At 37.4% G+C, this 20,879-nt stretch overlaps 1 protein-coding gene across 1 annotated transcript; it reads left to right on the top strand.

Moving 5' to 3' along the window:
• The first annotated feature begins 1,728 nt into the window (after positions 1-1,728).
• LOC136250174 (immunoglobulin superfamily member 5-like) lies at positions 1,729-18,080 on the top strand. The gene is made up of 5 exons (XM_066042358.1): positions 1,729-1,859; positions 5,463-5,538; positions 7,028-7,387; positions 16,370-16,642; positions 17,702-18,080. The coding sequence occupies exons 2-5, from the start codon at positions 5,469-5,471 to the stop codon at positions 18,004-18,006; spliced, it is 1,008 nt and encodes a 335-aa protein (XP_065898430.1). The 5' UTR covers positions 1,729-1,859; positions 5,463-5,468; the 3' UTR covers positions 18,007-18,080.
• The last annotated feature ends 2,799 nt before the right edge of the window (positions 18,081-20,879 follow it).

Genomic DNA, 20,879 nt, shown 5'->3' with positions numbered 1-20,879 from the left:
ACTCTAAGGTAGGGTCCGCAATCCGAAAAATCAACTTTTACAAATCGAACCCCCTACCATTGTGGGATGTTCATTGTGGTATCCCATTGCTAGATCCACCATGAAACCGAAGGCACGATTGTTGTCTTCACAGAAATATCGATTTTAGTATTTCGTGAGATGCAAAAATTATTTATTAAATTTCGTGCTCCACACAAAGAACAGGATAGAACTTGCTGCTTAGCTAGATATTATCTAGAGTTAATGTAGTTAAAAAGTACGCACAGTAATAAGCAAATGATTCACTGGGTTCCCTGCACAGGGTTGCTTTCTCCCAAAAAGCAGAAAACGAAACACAAATTTTCGAATTCAAACTGCCCTACCAGCCAAGACAAGAAAAGCCAACTCTTCCTCATAGTGATGTGATAAGGTTGGATGCATAGTCTGTCTATGCTGTTAGTCTGGAAAGGATCTGAGACTTCTCACCATCTGGGTGAAGAACGTCAAAATTTTCGTGCGTTATTTCAAGGGATTCTCTCAATGGTACCAAAGTGCTTTCCAGTACTTCTGATGCCACACTGGTCACTTCATTTTGTTTAGAATGATGATAAATGATGGATCAAAACGTTTGGTAGTAGTAGTAGTTGGTGTTTCTGTAATTTCACATGATGCAGTATACCAGCAGCTCACCAGGAGCTCCACCCAGCTCGAATCAAAAATGAAAGATTCTGTGCTTTTTTCGGTTTGTTTTTGGATGTTTTGCAGCATAATGGTGATGTAGGGTGATCTAGTGAAGATTTGAAGCTGCTGTGGAGCTTTAGAGGTGAAGTCAAATTTGGACGATTTTGCTGCCTCCCTTGATGCATAGCTTAGAACGAGGCGTGGAAGCCGTGGATGAAATAATAATTGACAACCGCTGCTACCAAACGTTCAGGGACATCTTTTGCCATAGTTTTAGTTTATAAATGATGATTGATGTGGCTGCAGAAGCGCTGGAAATGGCTAGAAAGCGCGACACAATTCTTTGATGCTGCAGAAAATTTTGACGCTCGTCACCCAGATGGTGAGAAGTCTCAGATCTTTTCCAAACTAACAGCATAGACAGACTATGCACCCAACCGTATCGAAATACTATGAGGAAGAGTTGGCTTCTCTTGCCCTGGGTGATAGGGCAATTTGAATTCGAAACTTCGTATCTCTTTGTCTGTTTTTTCAAAGAAAGCAACCCTGTGCCGGGCACCCGGCAAATCATTTACTTATTTCTGTGCGTACTTTTCAACTACAACAACTCTGGATACGATTTGGCTAAGTAGCAAGTTTCATCCGGTCCTTTGTGTGGAGCACGAAATTTTAAAAATAAATTTTGCATCTTGCGAGATACTGAAAACAATATTTCTGTGAAGACAACAATCGTGCCTCCGGTTTCATGGTGGATCAAGTAATGGGATACTACAATGAACATCCCACAATGGTAGGGGGATTGATTTGTAGAAGTTGATTTTTCGGATTGCGGACCCTATCTAAGGTACATTTATATGACGATTCGACCATTTCTGTTTTCCATTTCCACTTTCCGTTTCCAGTTTCCATTTCCACTGTTTCCAATTTCCCGTGTGGTAGACTAGGATATCTCTATAAATATACGCATGCAGGGAGGTCTTAACCACTGTGTACTTAACCGGTAGCATATAATTGAGCGTTTGTTTACGTGCATTTACATGGGTGTGGCATGGGTTTCATCGTCAAGGTGTGAATGGGCCACGTGATACATAGGTTGCTACGAAACGCCACGCCCATAAGACAACGCCCCGGCGCTCACAGGAGAGTTCAGTGCAGAGAGAGAAATGTCCTAAGCTGTTGGTGTAGCATCAGTACGAGTGGTACGTGAGCAAGAAATACTGTATGTACAATAAACTGTACAGTTTCTATTGTACCCTGAATGCTTTAATTACAGGAGACGATGGTTTTAACGCCTGTACGTCCACAGCTTGCTCATCATGCGACTGGTAGGCTATACACGTCCTTGTTTTTGCATGTCATGGAGCAAGTTGCGCCTTGGACATACAGTATAGCTATGCGTTCAAACCCGTGACTGTCACCCCTGCTGTTACAGGTAGCTAGTTAGCTACTGTAACAGTAATACGTGTCACAGTTTTTCTATTAATAACCTGATAACCTGGCATTAAGCACATCTACAGTAGTAGCTAATATGCTGATAACCAGCATAAAAATATGAATCAGCTATGGTAGCTAGCATGCATCTATGCTTTATAGTTAGTTTTATAGTGTAAGAGTAGTTATAGCTATTGGCTTATATCATACGCAAACACGTATGGCTAGGATATAATTGTTCAAACTTAAAGGTGTTCATAAACATGTATTACCAATAGCCAATCCATTTATCAATCCGTCTCTTGTTATGTACCATGCGTGATGTGACTAGTTGCATTTGTTAACTACAGTATTCTGTAGCTGACAAAATTGATTTGTTGCAAATTCCTATCATAGATATTTGCCAAAAATAAAACCACCAATATTTTTCGTGACTCCAAAATGTTATTCAATCTCAGTGAACAACCCCTTTATACAAAAATGACACTTCACCAAAGCACCGTAATACTCAATAATGAGTTGATACCCACCAATCTAATTACACATGGAATATTCTTATCATAAAATTTCTACAGTATGTAGAAAGCTGTCAAGTGAACTACATACATAGTACTGTAGACTAAATCATATTAACTTCTCTCTTATAGAGTAAAGACACTTACTTATTGAGTTTGCTATTAACACTTACAAATATTTGATACACTTAACCACATTCACTTATAATTTGCACCAGTGAGTATCATTAACTACTCATCCTTGTAGATATTATCACTATTATGATTAAAGTTGGTGCATACTGTCATTATAATCATTCATTTATTGTGATGTGCTTGACTAAACAGTACTTTATTGTGTAAGTATGTAACAAATTCCTCATATATCTGGACAATTTACAAGTAATAAATTATTAATAGATATACACATGTATGTAGGTTGTAGGCAGTTGTAATGATCAGGACTATTTGTGACCGGATCTGCAAAAATGGATCTTATAGCATTTTCAAATTTCAAACTTCTCATGTTTTTAACCTAACTATCGCCTTCATATTACACTAAGCAATACTGGTGTGGCTAGGGGTATAATGTGACCACATTTCAAGCTGATTCCATATTCATAAGTCAAGTTATGGGTGGCCAGCTACATGCAATTGGCCATGGAATGGATATTAGCCCCTTTTGCAGATCCAATCATATTTGTCTTAGCAGGAGGTTATAAACCGTATAGTAGAACAGTCAGATGTTACATTGTAAAGCCGAAGATTCTGAAGTTGTAGTATCTAAGATATACGTACAGTATAATACATACACACAAAACACATCATACAACTATTGCTACTACTGTATACTATCGACTACATAACAAAAACAGTGTGACCTATGAGGGTGGGGGTTTGCACAGTACAATTAATTTTGGAACCACTGTGCCCAAGTGGACCAAGGGAAAAACCAGACAGTCCTGCAAAATTCTTCTTTTTTTGGCCTGCCTGGAAAAACCAATATTAAGTACTAATAAGAATAAATGCTTAGGTTTAAAGGAAGAAAATCCATCCATCCTGGAGGAGACTGAGTGTGGCGCTTGACTAGACATTGGGTGGCCTGCAGTTCAAATTAGTGCTGAAACCAATAGCAATTTTTATTATTCGAATAGCTGCTAACAAAATGACCAAATATTCGATTTTTCTTTAATGCTTATACTTCTATTGAATAAGTTCTGAAACCTTTTGTTAGGGAGCAAAGTAAAGCCTAATAGCTATTTCTATATTTTCTAAACTAGAATTTTTACATCATAGATACACAATCTTAAATTTCAAGGCTGGTTTTTCCATCTGAATAAAGTGTACAAAGTGCTAATGATTATTCGAATAGTGTATTGATGATTCGAATAGTGTCATGCCGACCGAATAGTCAAATAGCCGAATAATCGTTTCAGCACTAGTTCAAATCCTGGGGTAGGAGGGAGTTTTTCCTTTCTTTGGCCCTCTTCTGTTTCACCGCATTGTTAACTATCATTTTAAAAGTCTCCAGTTCCTGTTAGGTTAGAGGCTGCAGCACATGTTGCTGTCAGACCTTCAGTGTTAGCCACTGTGAGGTACTAATAAGAATACCACCCTCAATAACATTATTACAGGTAGCATGAAATTATGCCTTCAGTGTTGGTAGTCCACTTTACTGCCCATCCCATCAGCTGAACACTAGTCAAGGAAAACATCAAGGTGGGTGAGGGGGATGTAACCTACACTTGGAAACAGCAAATGTAGAAGTGAGCACGTGTTCACACATTCTGACTTACGTATATACCCAACTACTGTACCCACATGCTGGACATATGAACTACGTATTCCAGAAAGAGGTTATTTTCTCTAATTCTCTTCATTCAACTGACAGAAAATACACTTTCAACAAGTTGTTATGAAATTTAAAAATATATATTAAACCGAATTTTATAGTGGCTGACTGACTGACTAAGTAACCACCAACCAACCAACCGACTGACTGACTGACTGACTGACTGACTGACTGACTGACTGACTGACTGACTGACTGACTGACTGACTGACTGACTGATGTCTTCAGACAAGTGTAACTTGATAATTGCTAAGGCTATGGGCTTAGTTTTTCACTGTTTGATGTTGCTTCGGCCTTTTGGCATACTGCAGTACATACTGTTACAGTAACAGTGCATTCTTCATGGACTTACCAGTGTCCTCCTTTGTGTCCCATTCATCTTTGCTGACAGCAAAAGGTGCCAATGTTGCAGTAGCATGTGATGGCTTCACTTCATAATGGAACTTCAATCGTCCGTATTTTACAGTGTCTACTTTGATTGCAGAGATACTGTTCAAACAGTTCTTGTTCGTAATGCTGTGTACCAAGTTGAACATAGCTGATAATGAAGCATAATGGATACTTCACTTTTCAGATGATAATTGATAGCTGGGGCATGCAGTGCCATTTCTTTCTTTTGATGTGATACAGTATGAGCGGGTTCACCAGTCATAACAATTTTATAAGTTAACAAGCAAGTACACTGAAATTTTCAACTAGAATAGGGACCATAGCATATTGACAAAAACGATATTAAATCACAGTAAAACAATAAGTAGTGTTATACAGTATATATCCCTACTGTGCATTTCCATTATGGTATCTTGAGCACAGTAGGAACATAACACTTTTTATTGTTTTACTATAGTGCACTACTCCAGCTTGTTTCAGTACTTTTTATTGATGTGCTATGGTCCCTACTCTAGTTGAAAATTCCAAAGTTTTTCTTTACTTGTTGAGTTTAGACTGTCCTGTTACATATACGTACATGCGTTCACTAGTTTATAGGCATATGACATAATTATAATTTGTTTTGTTTTTCTAAGGTTGAGATGTTCCTTATACTCTTAACTAATATCATTTCATTGCTGAGTCTGCAAGTGCCTGTTGTCACCAGTCAAAGTAAGTCAATACTTATTTATGTATATGTAGTAACATAAATGATTTTTCATCTCAGTGAGCATTTAACTGCATAGCGAAGTTACATTATGATCAGACATCTTGACAATTTTATTATGCAAATAATAAGACCAGATGCCACAATATATCTACGTACTTACATACATACAGTACGTACAGTAGCTGTAACAGTGTTACAGTGTAGACTATGCAGTCCTTTTTTTGTTTATGTACGTACAGACAGGTCACTTTCTATTCTTAAGCTAAATCATACATCTTGGTCGCATGAGACCATGGTCAAACTGCATTGGCTGGGGTCTGATTTTGGGCAATATAACCTAAATTTGCCAATTCACCAACTTCCTTGTCAACCAAACCACATTATATGATAGTCAGGTTTTCCCTTGGTGGGATAAAAGAAGAAAGCTGAAAAGGGAGCCAGAATCTTTGTGCTGCACTACTACAGTACATACAGTCGACACATGACTACTAGTAACCATTCACTACTTTAATACACTACCACTATGCTTTACTGTATTTACCAACGTAAAATACCCAACAATTACATACCGTGTATATGGTCGTTTGCATGTAATTTTTTTGTATTTTTATGACTTCTTAGTTTTCTGGAGAAAAAGGTTCATGGCCTGCTAGCTTTGTCCATTGAACACTCTTGAAGTTATTAATAGTGATAGAGAACAAAAACAGCAAAAAATTGATTTTTTGCAGCAACTGACTGTATAATTATAAGTCACAAATGCAACTGCAGTCTTTTGGATCTCATTCTATTTACCATGAACTGTTGATTCAGAATTCATCAAAGTATAGTTTTGGGTTACATCTCCAATATAGGCTATTCAAGCTATAAAATGGTGAAAATAAGCTTAGGGTTACATTTTCTTTCAATGTGAACAAACACACAGAACTGATAAATATAACGAGGATATTTGTATTCTCAATGGAAATGCAAAAATAATGGTATACTGTATTATTACATTTACCAATTGCAGTATCATTTTGCTGCTTACTAAAATGTGCATTGATTTTTTGTATCAGGGGTGGCTCCAGGGGGGTTTCTGAGGTTTCTGGAAACCAGTCACGTTCAGAGATACTCTAATAGAGTAGTCACAGTATTTAGAGCAGCAGTCTAGCAAGCTATGTAGCTATAAATAAGGACTTTTATCTACTTTATCGATGATAGTTAGTGGAGGGCAATTATTCTCAGTAGGCAGTTACCTTTTTCTTTTTTCTTTTTGATCTTCACCTATGCTCTTGATCAGAAACCAGTCACCAAAAATCTTGGAGCTGCCTATGCTGTATCATGTGTTTTTTGCCCAAGGCATCTAATTGGTGCAGCCTAATTATTTACACTGTACATATTCAGCATTGTAGTTTTTGCTGGCTTTAGCGATGTGTTATCAGAATATACAGTGTAGCTACGTGCATACAAATGTAGCACATTACATAAATTTGTGTATAAACTTCTACATAGCTCTGATGATCACTAATGGTCCTAGGGACATAACAGCGTGTAGTGGAAATACTGTTGATATCTCTTGTGGGTTTAGTGGAGCAACACCTCAGACAACATTCCCAAACTGGAGAATTATTAGGAGAAGTAATGATGGCAGCGTTACCAGTAACACGACTATCAGTGGAAATGAAATCATCACAAACAATAATGATGGTCTAGTATGGGTACCTGATACTACTACTGGAGGGATTAATGCTCCTAATAGTGTTTTAAGAGTTGGTCCAGTGGATGAGACTTATAACCAGTCATCATATCAGTGTAGCATTACAAGTAACGATAGTAGTGTAGTGAGTAGTATGGGAACTTTTACAGTTATTGGTGAGTATGTGTATAATGGAGAAGGGGGAGTTCCCAGACTATATGAAGACCTGGGGTATCATTGGTTGGTCATTGACACTTCTCAGGGATTGAATGTCAACTAGTATAGTAATTCTGTGTAGGTGACCTGTCATGCGAAAACTGTACCTCCTTACTTTTGTTCCCTCCTCCTCCCTCCCCCTCCCTCCCCAGTCTGACTATTTCAAAATATTTGGACCCCCAGATATATTATCACAAATTTGTTGAAATGTTTGAACCCACATTTGGATCCCTTCAGAATCATGGAGGAAGTCAGAAACTGATATTTCAGAGGATTATACTGAAATATTTGGACCCCTTAACATGGGGGAACTTATATTTCCAAGAATTATACTTGGACCTTAAACATGGGGGAACTGATATTTCAGAGAATTGTACTGAAATATTTGGACACCTCAACATCATTGGGAAATTGAAATATTTGGACCCCTCAACATAGGGGAACTGATATTTCAATTATACTGAAATATTTGGGCCTCCAGTCCAATTTTTCTTATCCATTCATTCTTCTTTTAGCTATATTTCAGAGTCTGAAATACTTGGCCACCTTCTGAACCATGAGAGAAACTGATATTTTATGCAGAGTAGCTATATGGCTATTAAAAATATTATTTTGGACTGCAAACTCAAGAAAGAGGATAAACGTAGACACTTGGAATATTGAATAGCCATCACTACAATATGTAGGATTTTTTGATAGCTGTATCTGTAGGGAATTTTATTTTAAATTAGTCCATCCTGAGAGCATCTTAAGACAGTGTATGTAATTTTTAACCTAGGAAATTTTATGTATTAGACTTGAGCCTAAGGGCATCTTTGATGAATATTTTGTGTGCTGTTTTAAAATCAGTATACAGTACGTAGTTGTCACTAGAAGAAGTACAGCGCAGAGCTGCTAGATGGACACTTAATCATTAGGGATATATGTGACTGTCTCTGGGAAAACCAGTCTTATTGCCAATTTAAAAGTAGAGAAACACCGGTTTTAAATATTCAGAGTGTTGTAGCTTGCCAATGGTGGTAGCTACGTGTGCCAAATTTTCACAACTTTTGCAACAGTTTATTACCTTCCAGATCATCCACTGAAGAAGTAGTCAACAGCTAAGTTTCCCACCATTTTAGATAGTTTTTCAACCGAGGTTGACTTTATTAGGCAAGCTCTAAAAGGGGTGAGAGGTGGGGGCCTGGAAGATGGGCAAGAGACTGTTTAAAAAATTAAAGAGAAATGTGTTAGGATGAATTACACAAAGTTATGAGCCATTTAGGGCTCAAAATGGGCTAAAATGAAAGAACCTTTACAGCACAGGTCATTATCCAATACCACGGAGCTATACAGCCACACACATCCATCTCCAAGGGGCCAGGGCTCCATCAAGGCCCCAGACCACTCATAGAGCTTGCCACTGTGCTTGAAAAAAGCAGCTATCAAAAGTAGACAACCTAACCTGGTCAACTGTGACAGTGAAATTTGATAGTGAATTCATAAAGCTTTGTGTTTGTGTGAAACAATCAAACTTCCTGTCTTAGATGATAAGACAGGTTTCACAGATCCAGTCACATATAATTCTGTTTCATCTATGTTAGAGCCTTAGGATACTCTTCACAAAAGACTTACACTGACAAGAATACACCATACTACAAAAAGTATTCAAAATCTTACATCAATCCCACATTATCTCCTCTCAACAAGAAATACCAAGACAGTATCATCCTTTACATTTCATGTTCATCTACTTCCTCATATCTAGAGTTTTTATTCAAGAACAATAAATGAATTGAATCATTTTTACCCAAAAATGGTAACTGAATTTGATGATTTTGACTCATTTACAGCTAGCTTACAAGCACTTTTATAGACTCATTAATTGATAAATACGTACTAGTTCCACTTACTCTATTAACTGAGTGCGAAGCAAGTCTTAGAGTTATGACTAGAAAACAAGTTGCTAGCAAGAAAGCTAGTAGAGAATAAGGTTGGTGGAAAGGTCAAGATAGAAGGAAGGGGAATTACTCCATCTAACTACATTTACAAGATGCTGAAGCATGTCCACCCTCTCCACAGAAAGGCCATGAGCATAATGAATTATTTCATTACTACAACAAGATGTCCACCGTCACCAGCTGGAAGATCTATATAGACTGCTGCTATGAGATTTGGAGAACTTGCGGCAAGCACGGCACATGGTGTCTGAAGGAAAAGTTGTGACCAAGTACACCAGCAGCACGTAAATTGCTAGTGCAGCCAGTGTACACTCCAATGTACTTGTATAGTTGTGAACTTTGTTGTAAACAGAGCAAAGAAGGTGTTAAGTGTACTGATAAAATGCATTTAAATAGCCCTATGATAGCCCTATGTAGCAATAGGGGTGGGTGATACTAGTAATAAAATGTCAATACCAATACTAGAATGCCAAATACTTTGATATATAGTACTTTTTATGAAAAATTGGAAATTTTGAAATGTGATATTTTGCTTACATTGTCATTAAAATTTACTGCTATGGTCGTATGAGATGGATACAAACATTAAATTTGAAATTAAGGGTTTCATCCATTACTTCTATAATGCAAGCTTTATTTCAACCCAAGAGTCTTAGCTATATAATAATGAGAACTTTTCAGCACTGTGAGGCTCACTAAGGACAATAATCACTTAGTACTCAGTATATCAAGACACACGGTAGTGTGTCGTGCGGCCCAAGAAGCCGGCGCGCCACACCGTGAGTATATTGACAGGAAGAACGAAAACGTCATTTTCACACTTTTGTATCTCGGTGATCACTTATCTGATTGGAACCAAATTTGCTACACAGTTGCCCGCTAGCCAAGAGAGTCTACATTCCAAATTTGAAGGAAATCGCTCCAGCCATTTCCGAGATACGAGCTGCCAAAGTTTCGTTTTTTTTTCTTCGTTTTTTTTTCTTCTTCTTCGTCTTTTCGCACACTTGCAAAAATTGCTGTAACAAGCAAACGCGTACTCCGATCGCCTTGAAATTTGGCACACAGAAAGGCAGTCCAAAGGCGAATCCTAGCATCAAATTTGGTACAAATCCTATGAATGGTTCAGGAGTTATGACCGATTATTCGCGTAAAACAAGATCGATTTGTTGTCACGCCTACAGGGTAAACCGCTTTATGGAATGAGTTGAAAATTGCTATGTAGATGGAGTAACCATCGTAGGAGTGCCTTTTGGTGGTTTGAAAGGAATCGAGATAAAGACCACGGAGATATGACACAAAACCCAACCTGTGTCACAATTACGCGATCGATTTTTATGAATAAAAAAGTATTAGTTTTCACGCCTACTAGGCAAACCGCTTAGAGCAATGAGCTGAAAATCGGTGTATAGCTGGAATAATCTTCATTGAAAGTCCTTGCAGTAGTACAGAAGAATCGGATTACAAACCACTGAGTTATGATTCGAAAGCCAACTCCGTGTAGCAAATGCGAGATCGAGATACTCTAATAGAACAGTCACCCTAATAGAACATTCGGATAATTTATTTATTCCATTATAGAATTTTATTACATCACAAGTTATTCTGTAGGGAGTTCAGCTGCAAACAGTTAATCTTATAGACAGTTCAGCAAGAAGACAGTCACCATGTGGAGAGTTAAGCAAATATATCACTATAGAGATTAAGAACATTACAAGTCATACTGAAGAAAGTTCAGCTATAAACAAGTCATGCACTGTGTAGAGAATTCAGCTACAATTAAGTCACTCTCTAGAGAATTCAGTTACACAGAATTCAGCTACACACAAGTCACTGTGGAGAGAGTTCAGTTACAAACAAATTACCCTTTAGAGTGATCAGCTATAAACAAAACACTTTGCAGGGTGCTCAGCTGCAACAAATCAACCTTTAGAGCGATCAGCAATGAACAAATCAACACAAATCTACCTGTAGAGAGATAAGCTAGAAACAAATCACCCTGTAGAGAGTTCAGCTACAAAAATCACCCTGTAGAGACATCAGCTAGAAACTAGACACAATGTAAGGAGTTCAGCTACAAGCAATCACCCTGTAGAGAGTTCAGCTAAAACAAATCAACCTGCAGAGAAATCAGCTACAGACAAATCACCTTATAGAGAGTTCCGCTACAAACAGATTACATGTAGAGAGATCGGCTACAAACAAATCAACCTGCAGAGAGATCAGCTACACACAAATCAACTTGTAGAGAGATCAGCTACAAACAAATCACCCTGTAGGGAGATCAGCTAGAAACTACACACAATGTAAGGAGTTCAGCTAAAAACAAATCACCCTGAAGAGAGGTCAGCTACAAAAAATCACCTTGTAGAGATATCAGCTAGAAACAAATCACCCTGAAGAGAGGTCAGCTATAAAATAAAACCTTGTAGAGAAATCAACTACAAAAAAAACATTTTGCAGAGAGTTCAGCTACAAACAAATCAACCTTTAGAGCGATCAGCAACAAACAAATCAACCTGTAGAGAGATCAGCTACAAATAAATCACCTTATAGAGAGTTCCGCTACAAACAGATTACATGTAGAGAGATCGGCTACAAACAAATCAACCTTTAGAGCGATCAACTACAAACAAATTACCCTATAGAAAGATCAGCTACAGACAAATCACCTTACAGAGAGTTCCGCTACAAACAGATTACATGTAGAGAGATCGGCTACAAACAAATCAATTTAACCTGCAGAGAGATCAGCTACACACAGTAGAGAGATCAGCTACAAACAAATCACCCTGTAGGGAGATCAGCTAGAAACTACACACAATGTAAGGAGTTCAGCTAAAAACAAATCACCCTGTAGAGAGTTCAGCTAAAACAAATCAACCTGCAGAGAGATCAGCTACAAACAAATCACCTTATAGATAGTTCAGCTACAAACAAATTACCTTGTAGAGAGATCGGCTACAAACAAATCAACCTGCAGAGAGATCAGCTACACACATTTCAACTTGTAGAGAGATCAGCTACATACAAATCACCCTGTAGAGAGATCAGCTAGAAACTAGACACGATGTAAGGAGTTCAGCTACAAGCAAATCACCCTGTAGAGAGTTCAGCTACAAACAAACCAACCTGTAGAGCGATCAGCTAGAAACAAATCACCCTGAAGAGAGGTCAGCTACAAAAAATCACCCTGTAGAGATATCAGCTAGAAACAAATCACCCTGAAGAGAGGTCAGCTACAAAAAATCACCTTGTAGAGAAATCAACTACAAACAAAACATTTTGCAGAGAGTTCAGCTACAAACAAATCAACCTTTAGAGCGATCAGCAACAAACAAATTACCTTGTAGAGAGATTGGCTGCAAACAAATCACCCTGCAGAGAGAACAGCTACAAACTAGACACAAAGTAAGGAGTTCAGCTACAAGCAAATTACCCTGTAGAGAGTTCATCTACAAACAAATCAACCTGTAGAGCAATCAGCTAGAAACAAATCACCCTGAAGAGAGGTCAGCTACAAAAAATTACCCTGTAGAGAGATCAGCTAGAAACAAATCACCCTGAAGAGAGGTCAGCTACAAAAAAAATCACCCTGTAGAGAGATCAGCTACAAACAAATCAGAGAGATCAGCTACACACAAATCAACTTGTAGAGAGTTCAGCTACAAACAAATTACCCTGTAGAGAGATCGGCTACAAACAAATCAGCCTGTAGAGAGTTCAGCTAAAACAAATCAACCTGCAGAGAGATCAACTACAAACAAATCACCTTATAGAGAGCTCAGCTACAAACAAATTACCCTATAGAGAGATCGGCTACAAACAAATCAACCTGCAGAGAGATCAGCTACACACAAATCAACTTGTAGAGAGATCAGCTGCAAACAAATCACCCGGTAGAGAGATCAGCTAGAAACTACACACAATGTAAGGAGTTCAGCTACAAATAAATCACCCTGTAGAGAGTTCAGGTAAAACAAATCAACCTGCAGAGAGATTAGCTACAAACAAATCACCTTTTAGACAGTTCAGCTACAAACAAATTACCATGTAGAGAGATTGGCTACAAACAAATCAACCTGCAGAGATCAGCTACACACAATTCAACTTGTAGAGAGATCAGCTACAAACAAATCACCCTGTAGAGAGATCAGCTAGAAACTAGACACAATGTAAGGAGTTCAGCTACAAGCAAATCACCGTGTAGAGAGTTCAGCTACAAACAAACCAACCTGTAGAGCGATCAGCTAGAAACAAATCACCCTGAAGAGAGGTCAGCTACAAAAAATCACCCTGTAGAGATATCAGCTAGAAACAAATCACCCTGAAGAGAGGTCAGCTACAAAAAATCACCTTGTAGAGAGATCAACTACAAACAATACATTTTGCAGAGAGTTCAGCTACAAACAAATCAACCTTTAGAGCGATCAGCAACAAACAAATCAACCTGTAGAGAAACAAATCAACCTGCAGAGTTATCAGCTACAAACAAATCAGCTTGTAGAGAGATCAGTTACACACAAATCAACCTGTACAGAGATAAGCTAAAAACAAATCAGAGTTCAGCTGAAACAAATCAATCTGCAGAGAGATTAGCTACATACAAATCATCTTATAGATAGTTCAGCTACAAACAAATTACCTTGTAGAGAGATCGGCTACAAACAAATCACCCTGCAGAGAGATCAGCTACACACAAATCAACTTGTATAGAGATCAGCTACAAACAAATCACCCTGTAGAGAGATCAGCTAGAAACTACACACAATGTAAGGAGTTCAGTTACAAACAAATCACCCTGTAGAGAGATCAGCTACAAACTAGACACAAAGTAAGGAGTTCAGCTACAAGCAAGTTACCCTGTAGAGAGTTCATCTACAAGCAAATCAACCTACAGAGCAATCAGCTAGAAACAAATCACCCTGAAGAGAGGTCAGCTACAAAACATCACCCTGTAGAGAGATCAGCTAGAAACAAATCACCCTGAAGAGAGATCAGCTACAAAAAAAATCACCCTGTAGAGAGATCAGCTAGAAACAAATCACCCTGAAGAGAGGTCAGCTACAAACAAAACACTTTGCAGAGAATTCAGCTACAAACAAATCAGCTTGTAGAGAGATCAGTTACACACAAATCAACCTGTAGAGAGATAAACTAGAAACAAATCACCCTGTAGAGAGTTCAGCTACCAGCAAAACACCCTGTAGAGAGTTCAGCAACAAAGAAACCACCTTGTAGAGAGTTCAGCTGCAAACAAATCACCTTATAGAAAGTTCAGCTACAAACAAATCACTCTGTAGAGAGATCAGCTAGAAATTAGGCACAATGTAAGGAGTTCAGCTACAAGCAAATCACCCTTTAGTGAGTTCAGCTACAAACAAATCAACCTGCAGTGAGATCACCTACAAAAAAGCACCTTGTACAGAGTTCAGCTACAAACAAATTACCCTGTAGAGAGATCGGCTACAAACAAATCAACCTGTAGAATGATCAGCTACACACAAATCAACTTGTAGAGAGATCAGCTACAAACAAATCACCCTGTAGAGAGATCAGCTAGAAACTAGACACAATGTAAGGAGTTCAGCTACAAAGAAACCATCATGTAGACAGTTCAGCTGCAAACAAATCACCCTGCAGAGAGTTCAGCTACAAAAAAATCACCCTGTAGAGAGTTCAGCTAGACGAAGTCACCTTATAGAGAGTTCAGCTACAAAGAAACCATCATGTAGAGAGTTCGGCTACAAAGACACCACCATGTAGAGAGTTTAGCTGCAAACAAATCACCTCTAGAGAGTTCAGCTAGAAACAAAATACCCTGTAGAGAGACCAGCTAGAAGAGGTTACCTTGTAGAGAGTTCAACTACAAAGAAACCATCCTGTATATAGTTCAGCTACATTTCAAGTCACTCAGTAGAGAGATCAGCTGCAAAAAAATATCCTGTGGGCATAATGGGCATGTAATAAATATATGTATATAATTTGTATAATTACTAATAAAATCAAAAATAATTGAAGTACTAAAATTCTTCTCTAAGTTCTTTTCTTCTTCCTGTAGTAAAGAAAAAAACACATGGGTTAAAAAAAACCCAAAGCCAGCCATAGGCCGGCTTTGCAGTATACAAATACAAAAAGAAGTGATATCTAATCAAAAACAGCCAAGCTGTAAAAAAAGGTGCAGCCCCCAAAAAGGCCATGGTGAAAAAAGATGTGAAATCCAAGGTGGCGGCCAAGAAATGGCTGTGATGGTAGGTTAATGGTTACATTTTAATAACAACAATTCAGGTGAATTTGGTGCCAAGACCAAGCGGCACAAAATTCACCTGAATTGTCGTTATTAAAATGTAACCATTAACCTACCATCACAGCCATTTCTTGGCCGCCACCTTGGATTTCACATCTTTTTTCACCATGGCCTTTTTGGGGGCCGCACCTTTTTTTACAGCTTGGCTGTTTTTGAGTAGATATCAGTACTCAGTATATATCAGTACTGGAATTCATCAATAACATGACAAAAGTATTTGGAATCAAAAATTTCTGGTATCGCTTACCCCTACACAGCAGTGACTAAGAAGGAGAAAATATTTCAAGAGGGAACAAATATTTCAGTGAAATCTGGACCAAGGAGAACTAATATTTCGGGAGTCCAAATATTCCGTTCACTACATTTTATTTATATGATCGTAATCAAACTTAAAATTCCTAATTTTTTTTCTACTTGCTCTACTGTAGATATTATTCCCAGTAATATTTACAGTATTATTTCCACTATTAAACCCAAGACCATTGAAGATAACCCAATAAACATGTATTATGTATACTAAGAACATTCTATGCATGACTGGTAACTGTTATGTACGATATTTACAGGGTGTAGCAAACATTTAAGCTGTTTACTCTTTACAAATACTGTAATAGTATGCAGCAGTGTCCTTTGATTACGCCGAACTTTTATGATCTTTATTATATCTATAAAATTACGTATGTAATATATACATACAGGTCCTCCTACTCCTGTAAGCATAGTGAGAACTGAAATTTGCTCAGCTGCCTCTACTATATCATGGGATCCTGTCACTAGTGACCCAGTATGTGGATCAGTGTCATATGATGTGACAATATCACCATCTGATGGAGTAGTGATGATGAGAATAACTAATTCCTTCTATATCCTTACTGATTTAACACCTAGAACAAACTATTCAGTCACTGTGGCTGGTAGAAATGATGCTGGTGTAGGGGAGTCTAGTGTGATAGCATTCCATATACCAGCTGGTATGTATAGTAACTTACTGTAGTATGCATATACAGTGTTTATAGTTGTGATTTATTATATATAGTAATATAATGTCGTTACAGTAGAAATATATATTCGTGTAGTTTCTTGACTTGTAGAACTCAAATCTCCAGTACTACATTACTGGTCATTTGTAGTGTAAATTACAAACTATTAAGTAAAGATTTTCTCAGTGTTTCAAATTTCTCAGTGAGCCTGTACAAAGATTCTCAGCTATAGAACTTTGTACATGGTACAAACATAATAGCATACCACTATAGTTAAGGAATCTCTTGTTGTTTATGATAGACATTCCTCATATGTCCTGTACAACAGTCACTAAAGTATTAACCCTGTGATGACATTTGGATTTTTGGGAGAAGTAATAAACCCCCTGTCAATCTCTCTCAAAATTTGTCATTTAATTATATTGGTGTACGCACATGAATTGCAATTTCACTAAGAACACACCATCGTTATTTTAAATAGCATGTCAGACACCTTAAAAGAAGTGTAACATTTTTGAATTCAGATAAAGGATGATACAGTGTACATTTAATTTTTATAATTTATTTACACTTCTTACTTTTACTATGTGCACTATAAACTTCTAATCAGGGCCGCCCAGAGAAATTAAGGGGCCCAGGGCAAAGAGTTAAAGTGGGGCCCCAGAGGCAAGGAGGTTTCTATTCTGAATCACAACTTCATCCATGCTGTAAGTCGAAACCAAAAAACAGGTCATTACATACTGACAATTACAATAGCTACCCCTCACCAACCATATACCCTTATTTATAAGTTGGCTACACTGCTCTTCTGAAGAATACTGTGACTGCTCTAGTAGAGTATATAGATCTGACTGCTCTATTAAGAGTATATCAATCTTTTAAAGAGGTATTCAAGGGCACTTTATGGGACTTCCTGGGGCCCGGGCAGAATGCCCCAGTTTCCCCCCTGTGGGTGGCCCTGCTTATACTAGTTACATAGCTATGTACCATACTGTATGTATTATTATAGTATTGACATAGAGGTTACAGGTTGTCTTCTGTCTCATACAGGTGACAATGGATCAGATGATGAGCTCTCAACAGGAGCAGCAGTCACCCTCAGTGTTCTGGTCACGTTTCTTGTCACACTTGTTGTTACAGCTATGACCACTGTCATTCTATCCACAATCTATTACAAGTACTGGCATGAAATCGATGAGAATGTCAAGGCAAACAGCAGCAGGATCCAGGAGAATAATCAGTTCATTTTAATGGGTCGAGATATTAAACTTAATGATCCATCTCGCACAACCACTCAATTTGATAGGGACACCACCCAAACAGATACTAACCCAGCTAATGCTGTGACTGATTGATTTGTACTAGAATAGCTTACTGTACAATTTGTTTTGTTTGTTTAATATTCTACTTTGAACCCTTTCAATAGAAATATTTACAAATTGTGAAGATAGCCAAACATCACAAAGCATGCAATATCCGTATTATAGGTACAGTACACTATAAGGAGACCATTGTTATATACTTGTTACTACTGTTCACAGTTGTGTGATATTCCAATTCATAGCAGATCTCATCGTCTTTCATTCCTGGGACCTAGCTAAACATTAATGCTTTGTCAACCTGTGTAACTTTAAGACAAAATGCAGTTGGCTGGCTACAGCAGCTGTGCCAGCTGATATCTGGATGACGTAATTTTACAAGGAGAGGCTTCAAGCTGGCGCACTGTTTTAAAGGACATACAGCGCTTTGTATGTACATGACACTCCTAGATGTTGTGAGGTTTATTGCAGAAAATAATTGAAGGTACAGTAGCTTTCTGGCTGTATTATACAGAGAACTGGAGCCAGTACCCACAGAAACTGTTACTATGGTACTTATTTGAAGCCTAGCTAAGATGATGTAATGCAGTTTGGCTGGCCAGCTACTGTACATCATCTAAATTCATCCTATTACATAACAGATAAAATGTACACAAATTGATATTCACTTGGTCCTGAGCAGTGAGCACTACAACATGTGGCCCCCTCTTTTGTGGCACAAATGCAAATAGTGTAATCAGGTGTAGTAGCTACATAAAAAAACTAGTCGTACACTATATTCTTTGTGTATATGTTAACAAGTGTGTTCTATGTAGAGTTTATGCATGATGGTATGAATGAAAATTAGTAAAGCAATCTGTTGAAGTTAACTGTTAAAAAGTGCTTAGGGATGCGGCGATTATGCCGGCATAATTTCGGGCATAATAGGTACGTGTGGGGATCAGGAATTATGCTAGCATTTTGAGGTGATTATAAAGCTTTATCAGTAGAAAAGTCTGCAGATTGAACATTTCCGTTAAAAAAGATCAAGGCACCTAAAAGTAATAGAGCAGTCAAAAGCAGTCACATTAAAACGAAACACTCTAATACAGCAACCATCTAAAGAATTCAAGACTATTTACTTACTTATTATCAATTTACCAAAACGAAGGCATACACAAAAGGCAAAGCCTGTACAAGGTGTCCGCCTACAAAAACAAACATACATACATACATATACCTACAGTACACTACAAACTAAACAATACACAACAAAACACAAAACAGTGATACAGAAGTTAATTGACACATAAGTAATTATAAAGGTGACGCCAGAAAGACTTTCGATTACTGACTTCAAGGATATATAATTTGAAGCTTAAGCATCAATGAAAATGGTCTGATACAACAATAAACTGGCATTATTAGCCAATTACGATGGCATAATTTTGGGAATAATGGGAAATTCTCAAAAGCATAATAGGTGATTTCTTGAGCATTACTCAAAAGCATAATGCTCAATTTTTGGAGCATAATAGCCTCATGCCTAAAAGTGCTGCACTATTATCAATGCAGCACTTTTCAACAGTTAACTTCAATAACAGTCACTGCTTGAAGGTTCTTAGTTTACTAATCTGTTAAGCTGCTTTACTGTAGTTGTACCCAGTTATACTGATAGTAAAACATCAGTAACTTTAAGTAAATGGAACTTAATTGTTTTACTAAGTTTTAAACTCTCAGTAAAACATCAGTGAATGCAGGTTTACTGAAAAACTACTAAAATAACATACAATTAACTGTTCCATATACTGGGGATATACCACTCTAGTAAACTAAGAAACTTCAAGCAGTGAGTTAACTTCTGTAACAAAGGCCTTAACTTGCTTTTAATAAAAAAATGGTACTATGTTGTCAGGCCGAATGAGAGCTTTCATCTATATAATTGTCAAACTCTAACAGTATTATGTATATATAGCTAGATACTCTTAATTATACTTAATCATGGCATATTTGTGGATGTTGCCATGGTAACTTGTGTACAAATAGGTGAAGACACATAAGGATAAAAGTGCACAAAAGAATTAAGATATGTGGCGTAGATATGAAGTTATAAACAAACAAAAAAAACTGAAATTTAAACTTTTGGAAGTTCTTACGTATATTATGACTACAGAGCTTCCTGATTGCATGTACTATACGTATGTATATCTGACCAGATTTTGGAAAATCAGCCTTAATGTCACAACAGTCACATTCTATAACTGGAAATGAGATATTGCAACTTCTTCTCAGCTTTACAGTGATTAAATCAGTAGTCAGTACCCTGAATTACAAGAAATTCTATGAAATATTTTAACAGGTGCATAGTGCTTTAGTGGTGACATAATAATATAATTGTAGATTTCCATGTATTTCATAAGTTTCCAAAATCTGGTCACTTATGTATGTATCACAACTTTCAAAGCACTCAGGTAAGTTGTGATATGGGTACTTGTGATTGCTTAATATGCTATATAGGTACAAAATATATTTTTATTATTGACATGTATTATACAGTTAGGCGCATGCGCACGCCTTTAATACAAAATCTTGTCATGAGTGCTCATGGATTAACTCTCTTAGACTTAGGGTGGTGTGATTTGTAGTCATCACATGTATGAACATTTGGAATCAAGTTCCTTTACAGAATCTTCATGTGGAGCATAGTGCAGAAGATTGTTTCACTTGGTAGCCTACAATATATGATTCTAATTTCACAGCTTTTGTTTAAAGTTTTATTGAAAAACCATAATAATTATAGCTATAGCTATAGTGTCACCTTTTAAGTACATGACTGCTTAACTGGTAGGTTACAGCTCATCATTTTGTGGAATAGTTGTGGTGTTGGTATGTGAGACTATGCAAATAGAGTAGTTACATTGATCTTTTTC

Source organism: Dysidea avara, chromosome 1 (genome assembly GCF_963678975.1).
Source record: "Dysidea avara chromosome 1, odDysAvar1.4, whole genome shotgun sequence".
NCBI classification, from domain to species: Eukaryota; Metazoa; Porifera; class Demospongiae; order Dictyoceratida; family Dysideidae; genus Dysidea; species Dysidea avara.
This window is presented reverse-complemented; position numbering and strand designations above follow the sequence as displayed.

Excerpts from the sequence above, each read along its gene's own strand:
- LOC136250174 (XM_066042358.1), top strand. The coding sequence starts at position 5,469 with ATGTTCCTTATACTCTTAACTAATATCATTTCATTGCTGAGTCTGCAA. Across the intron at positions 5,539-7,027 it reads GCCTGTTGTCACCAGTCAAA|CTCTGATGATCACTAATGGT; the intron begins GTAAGTCAATAC and ends ACTTCTACATAG. Across the intron at positions 7,388-16,369 it reads GGGAACTTTTACAGTTATTG|GTCCTCCTACTCCTGTAAGC; the intron begins GTGAGTATGTGT and ends ATATACATACAG.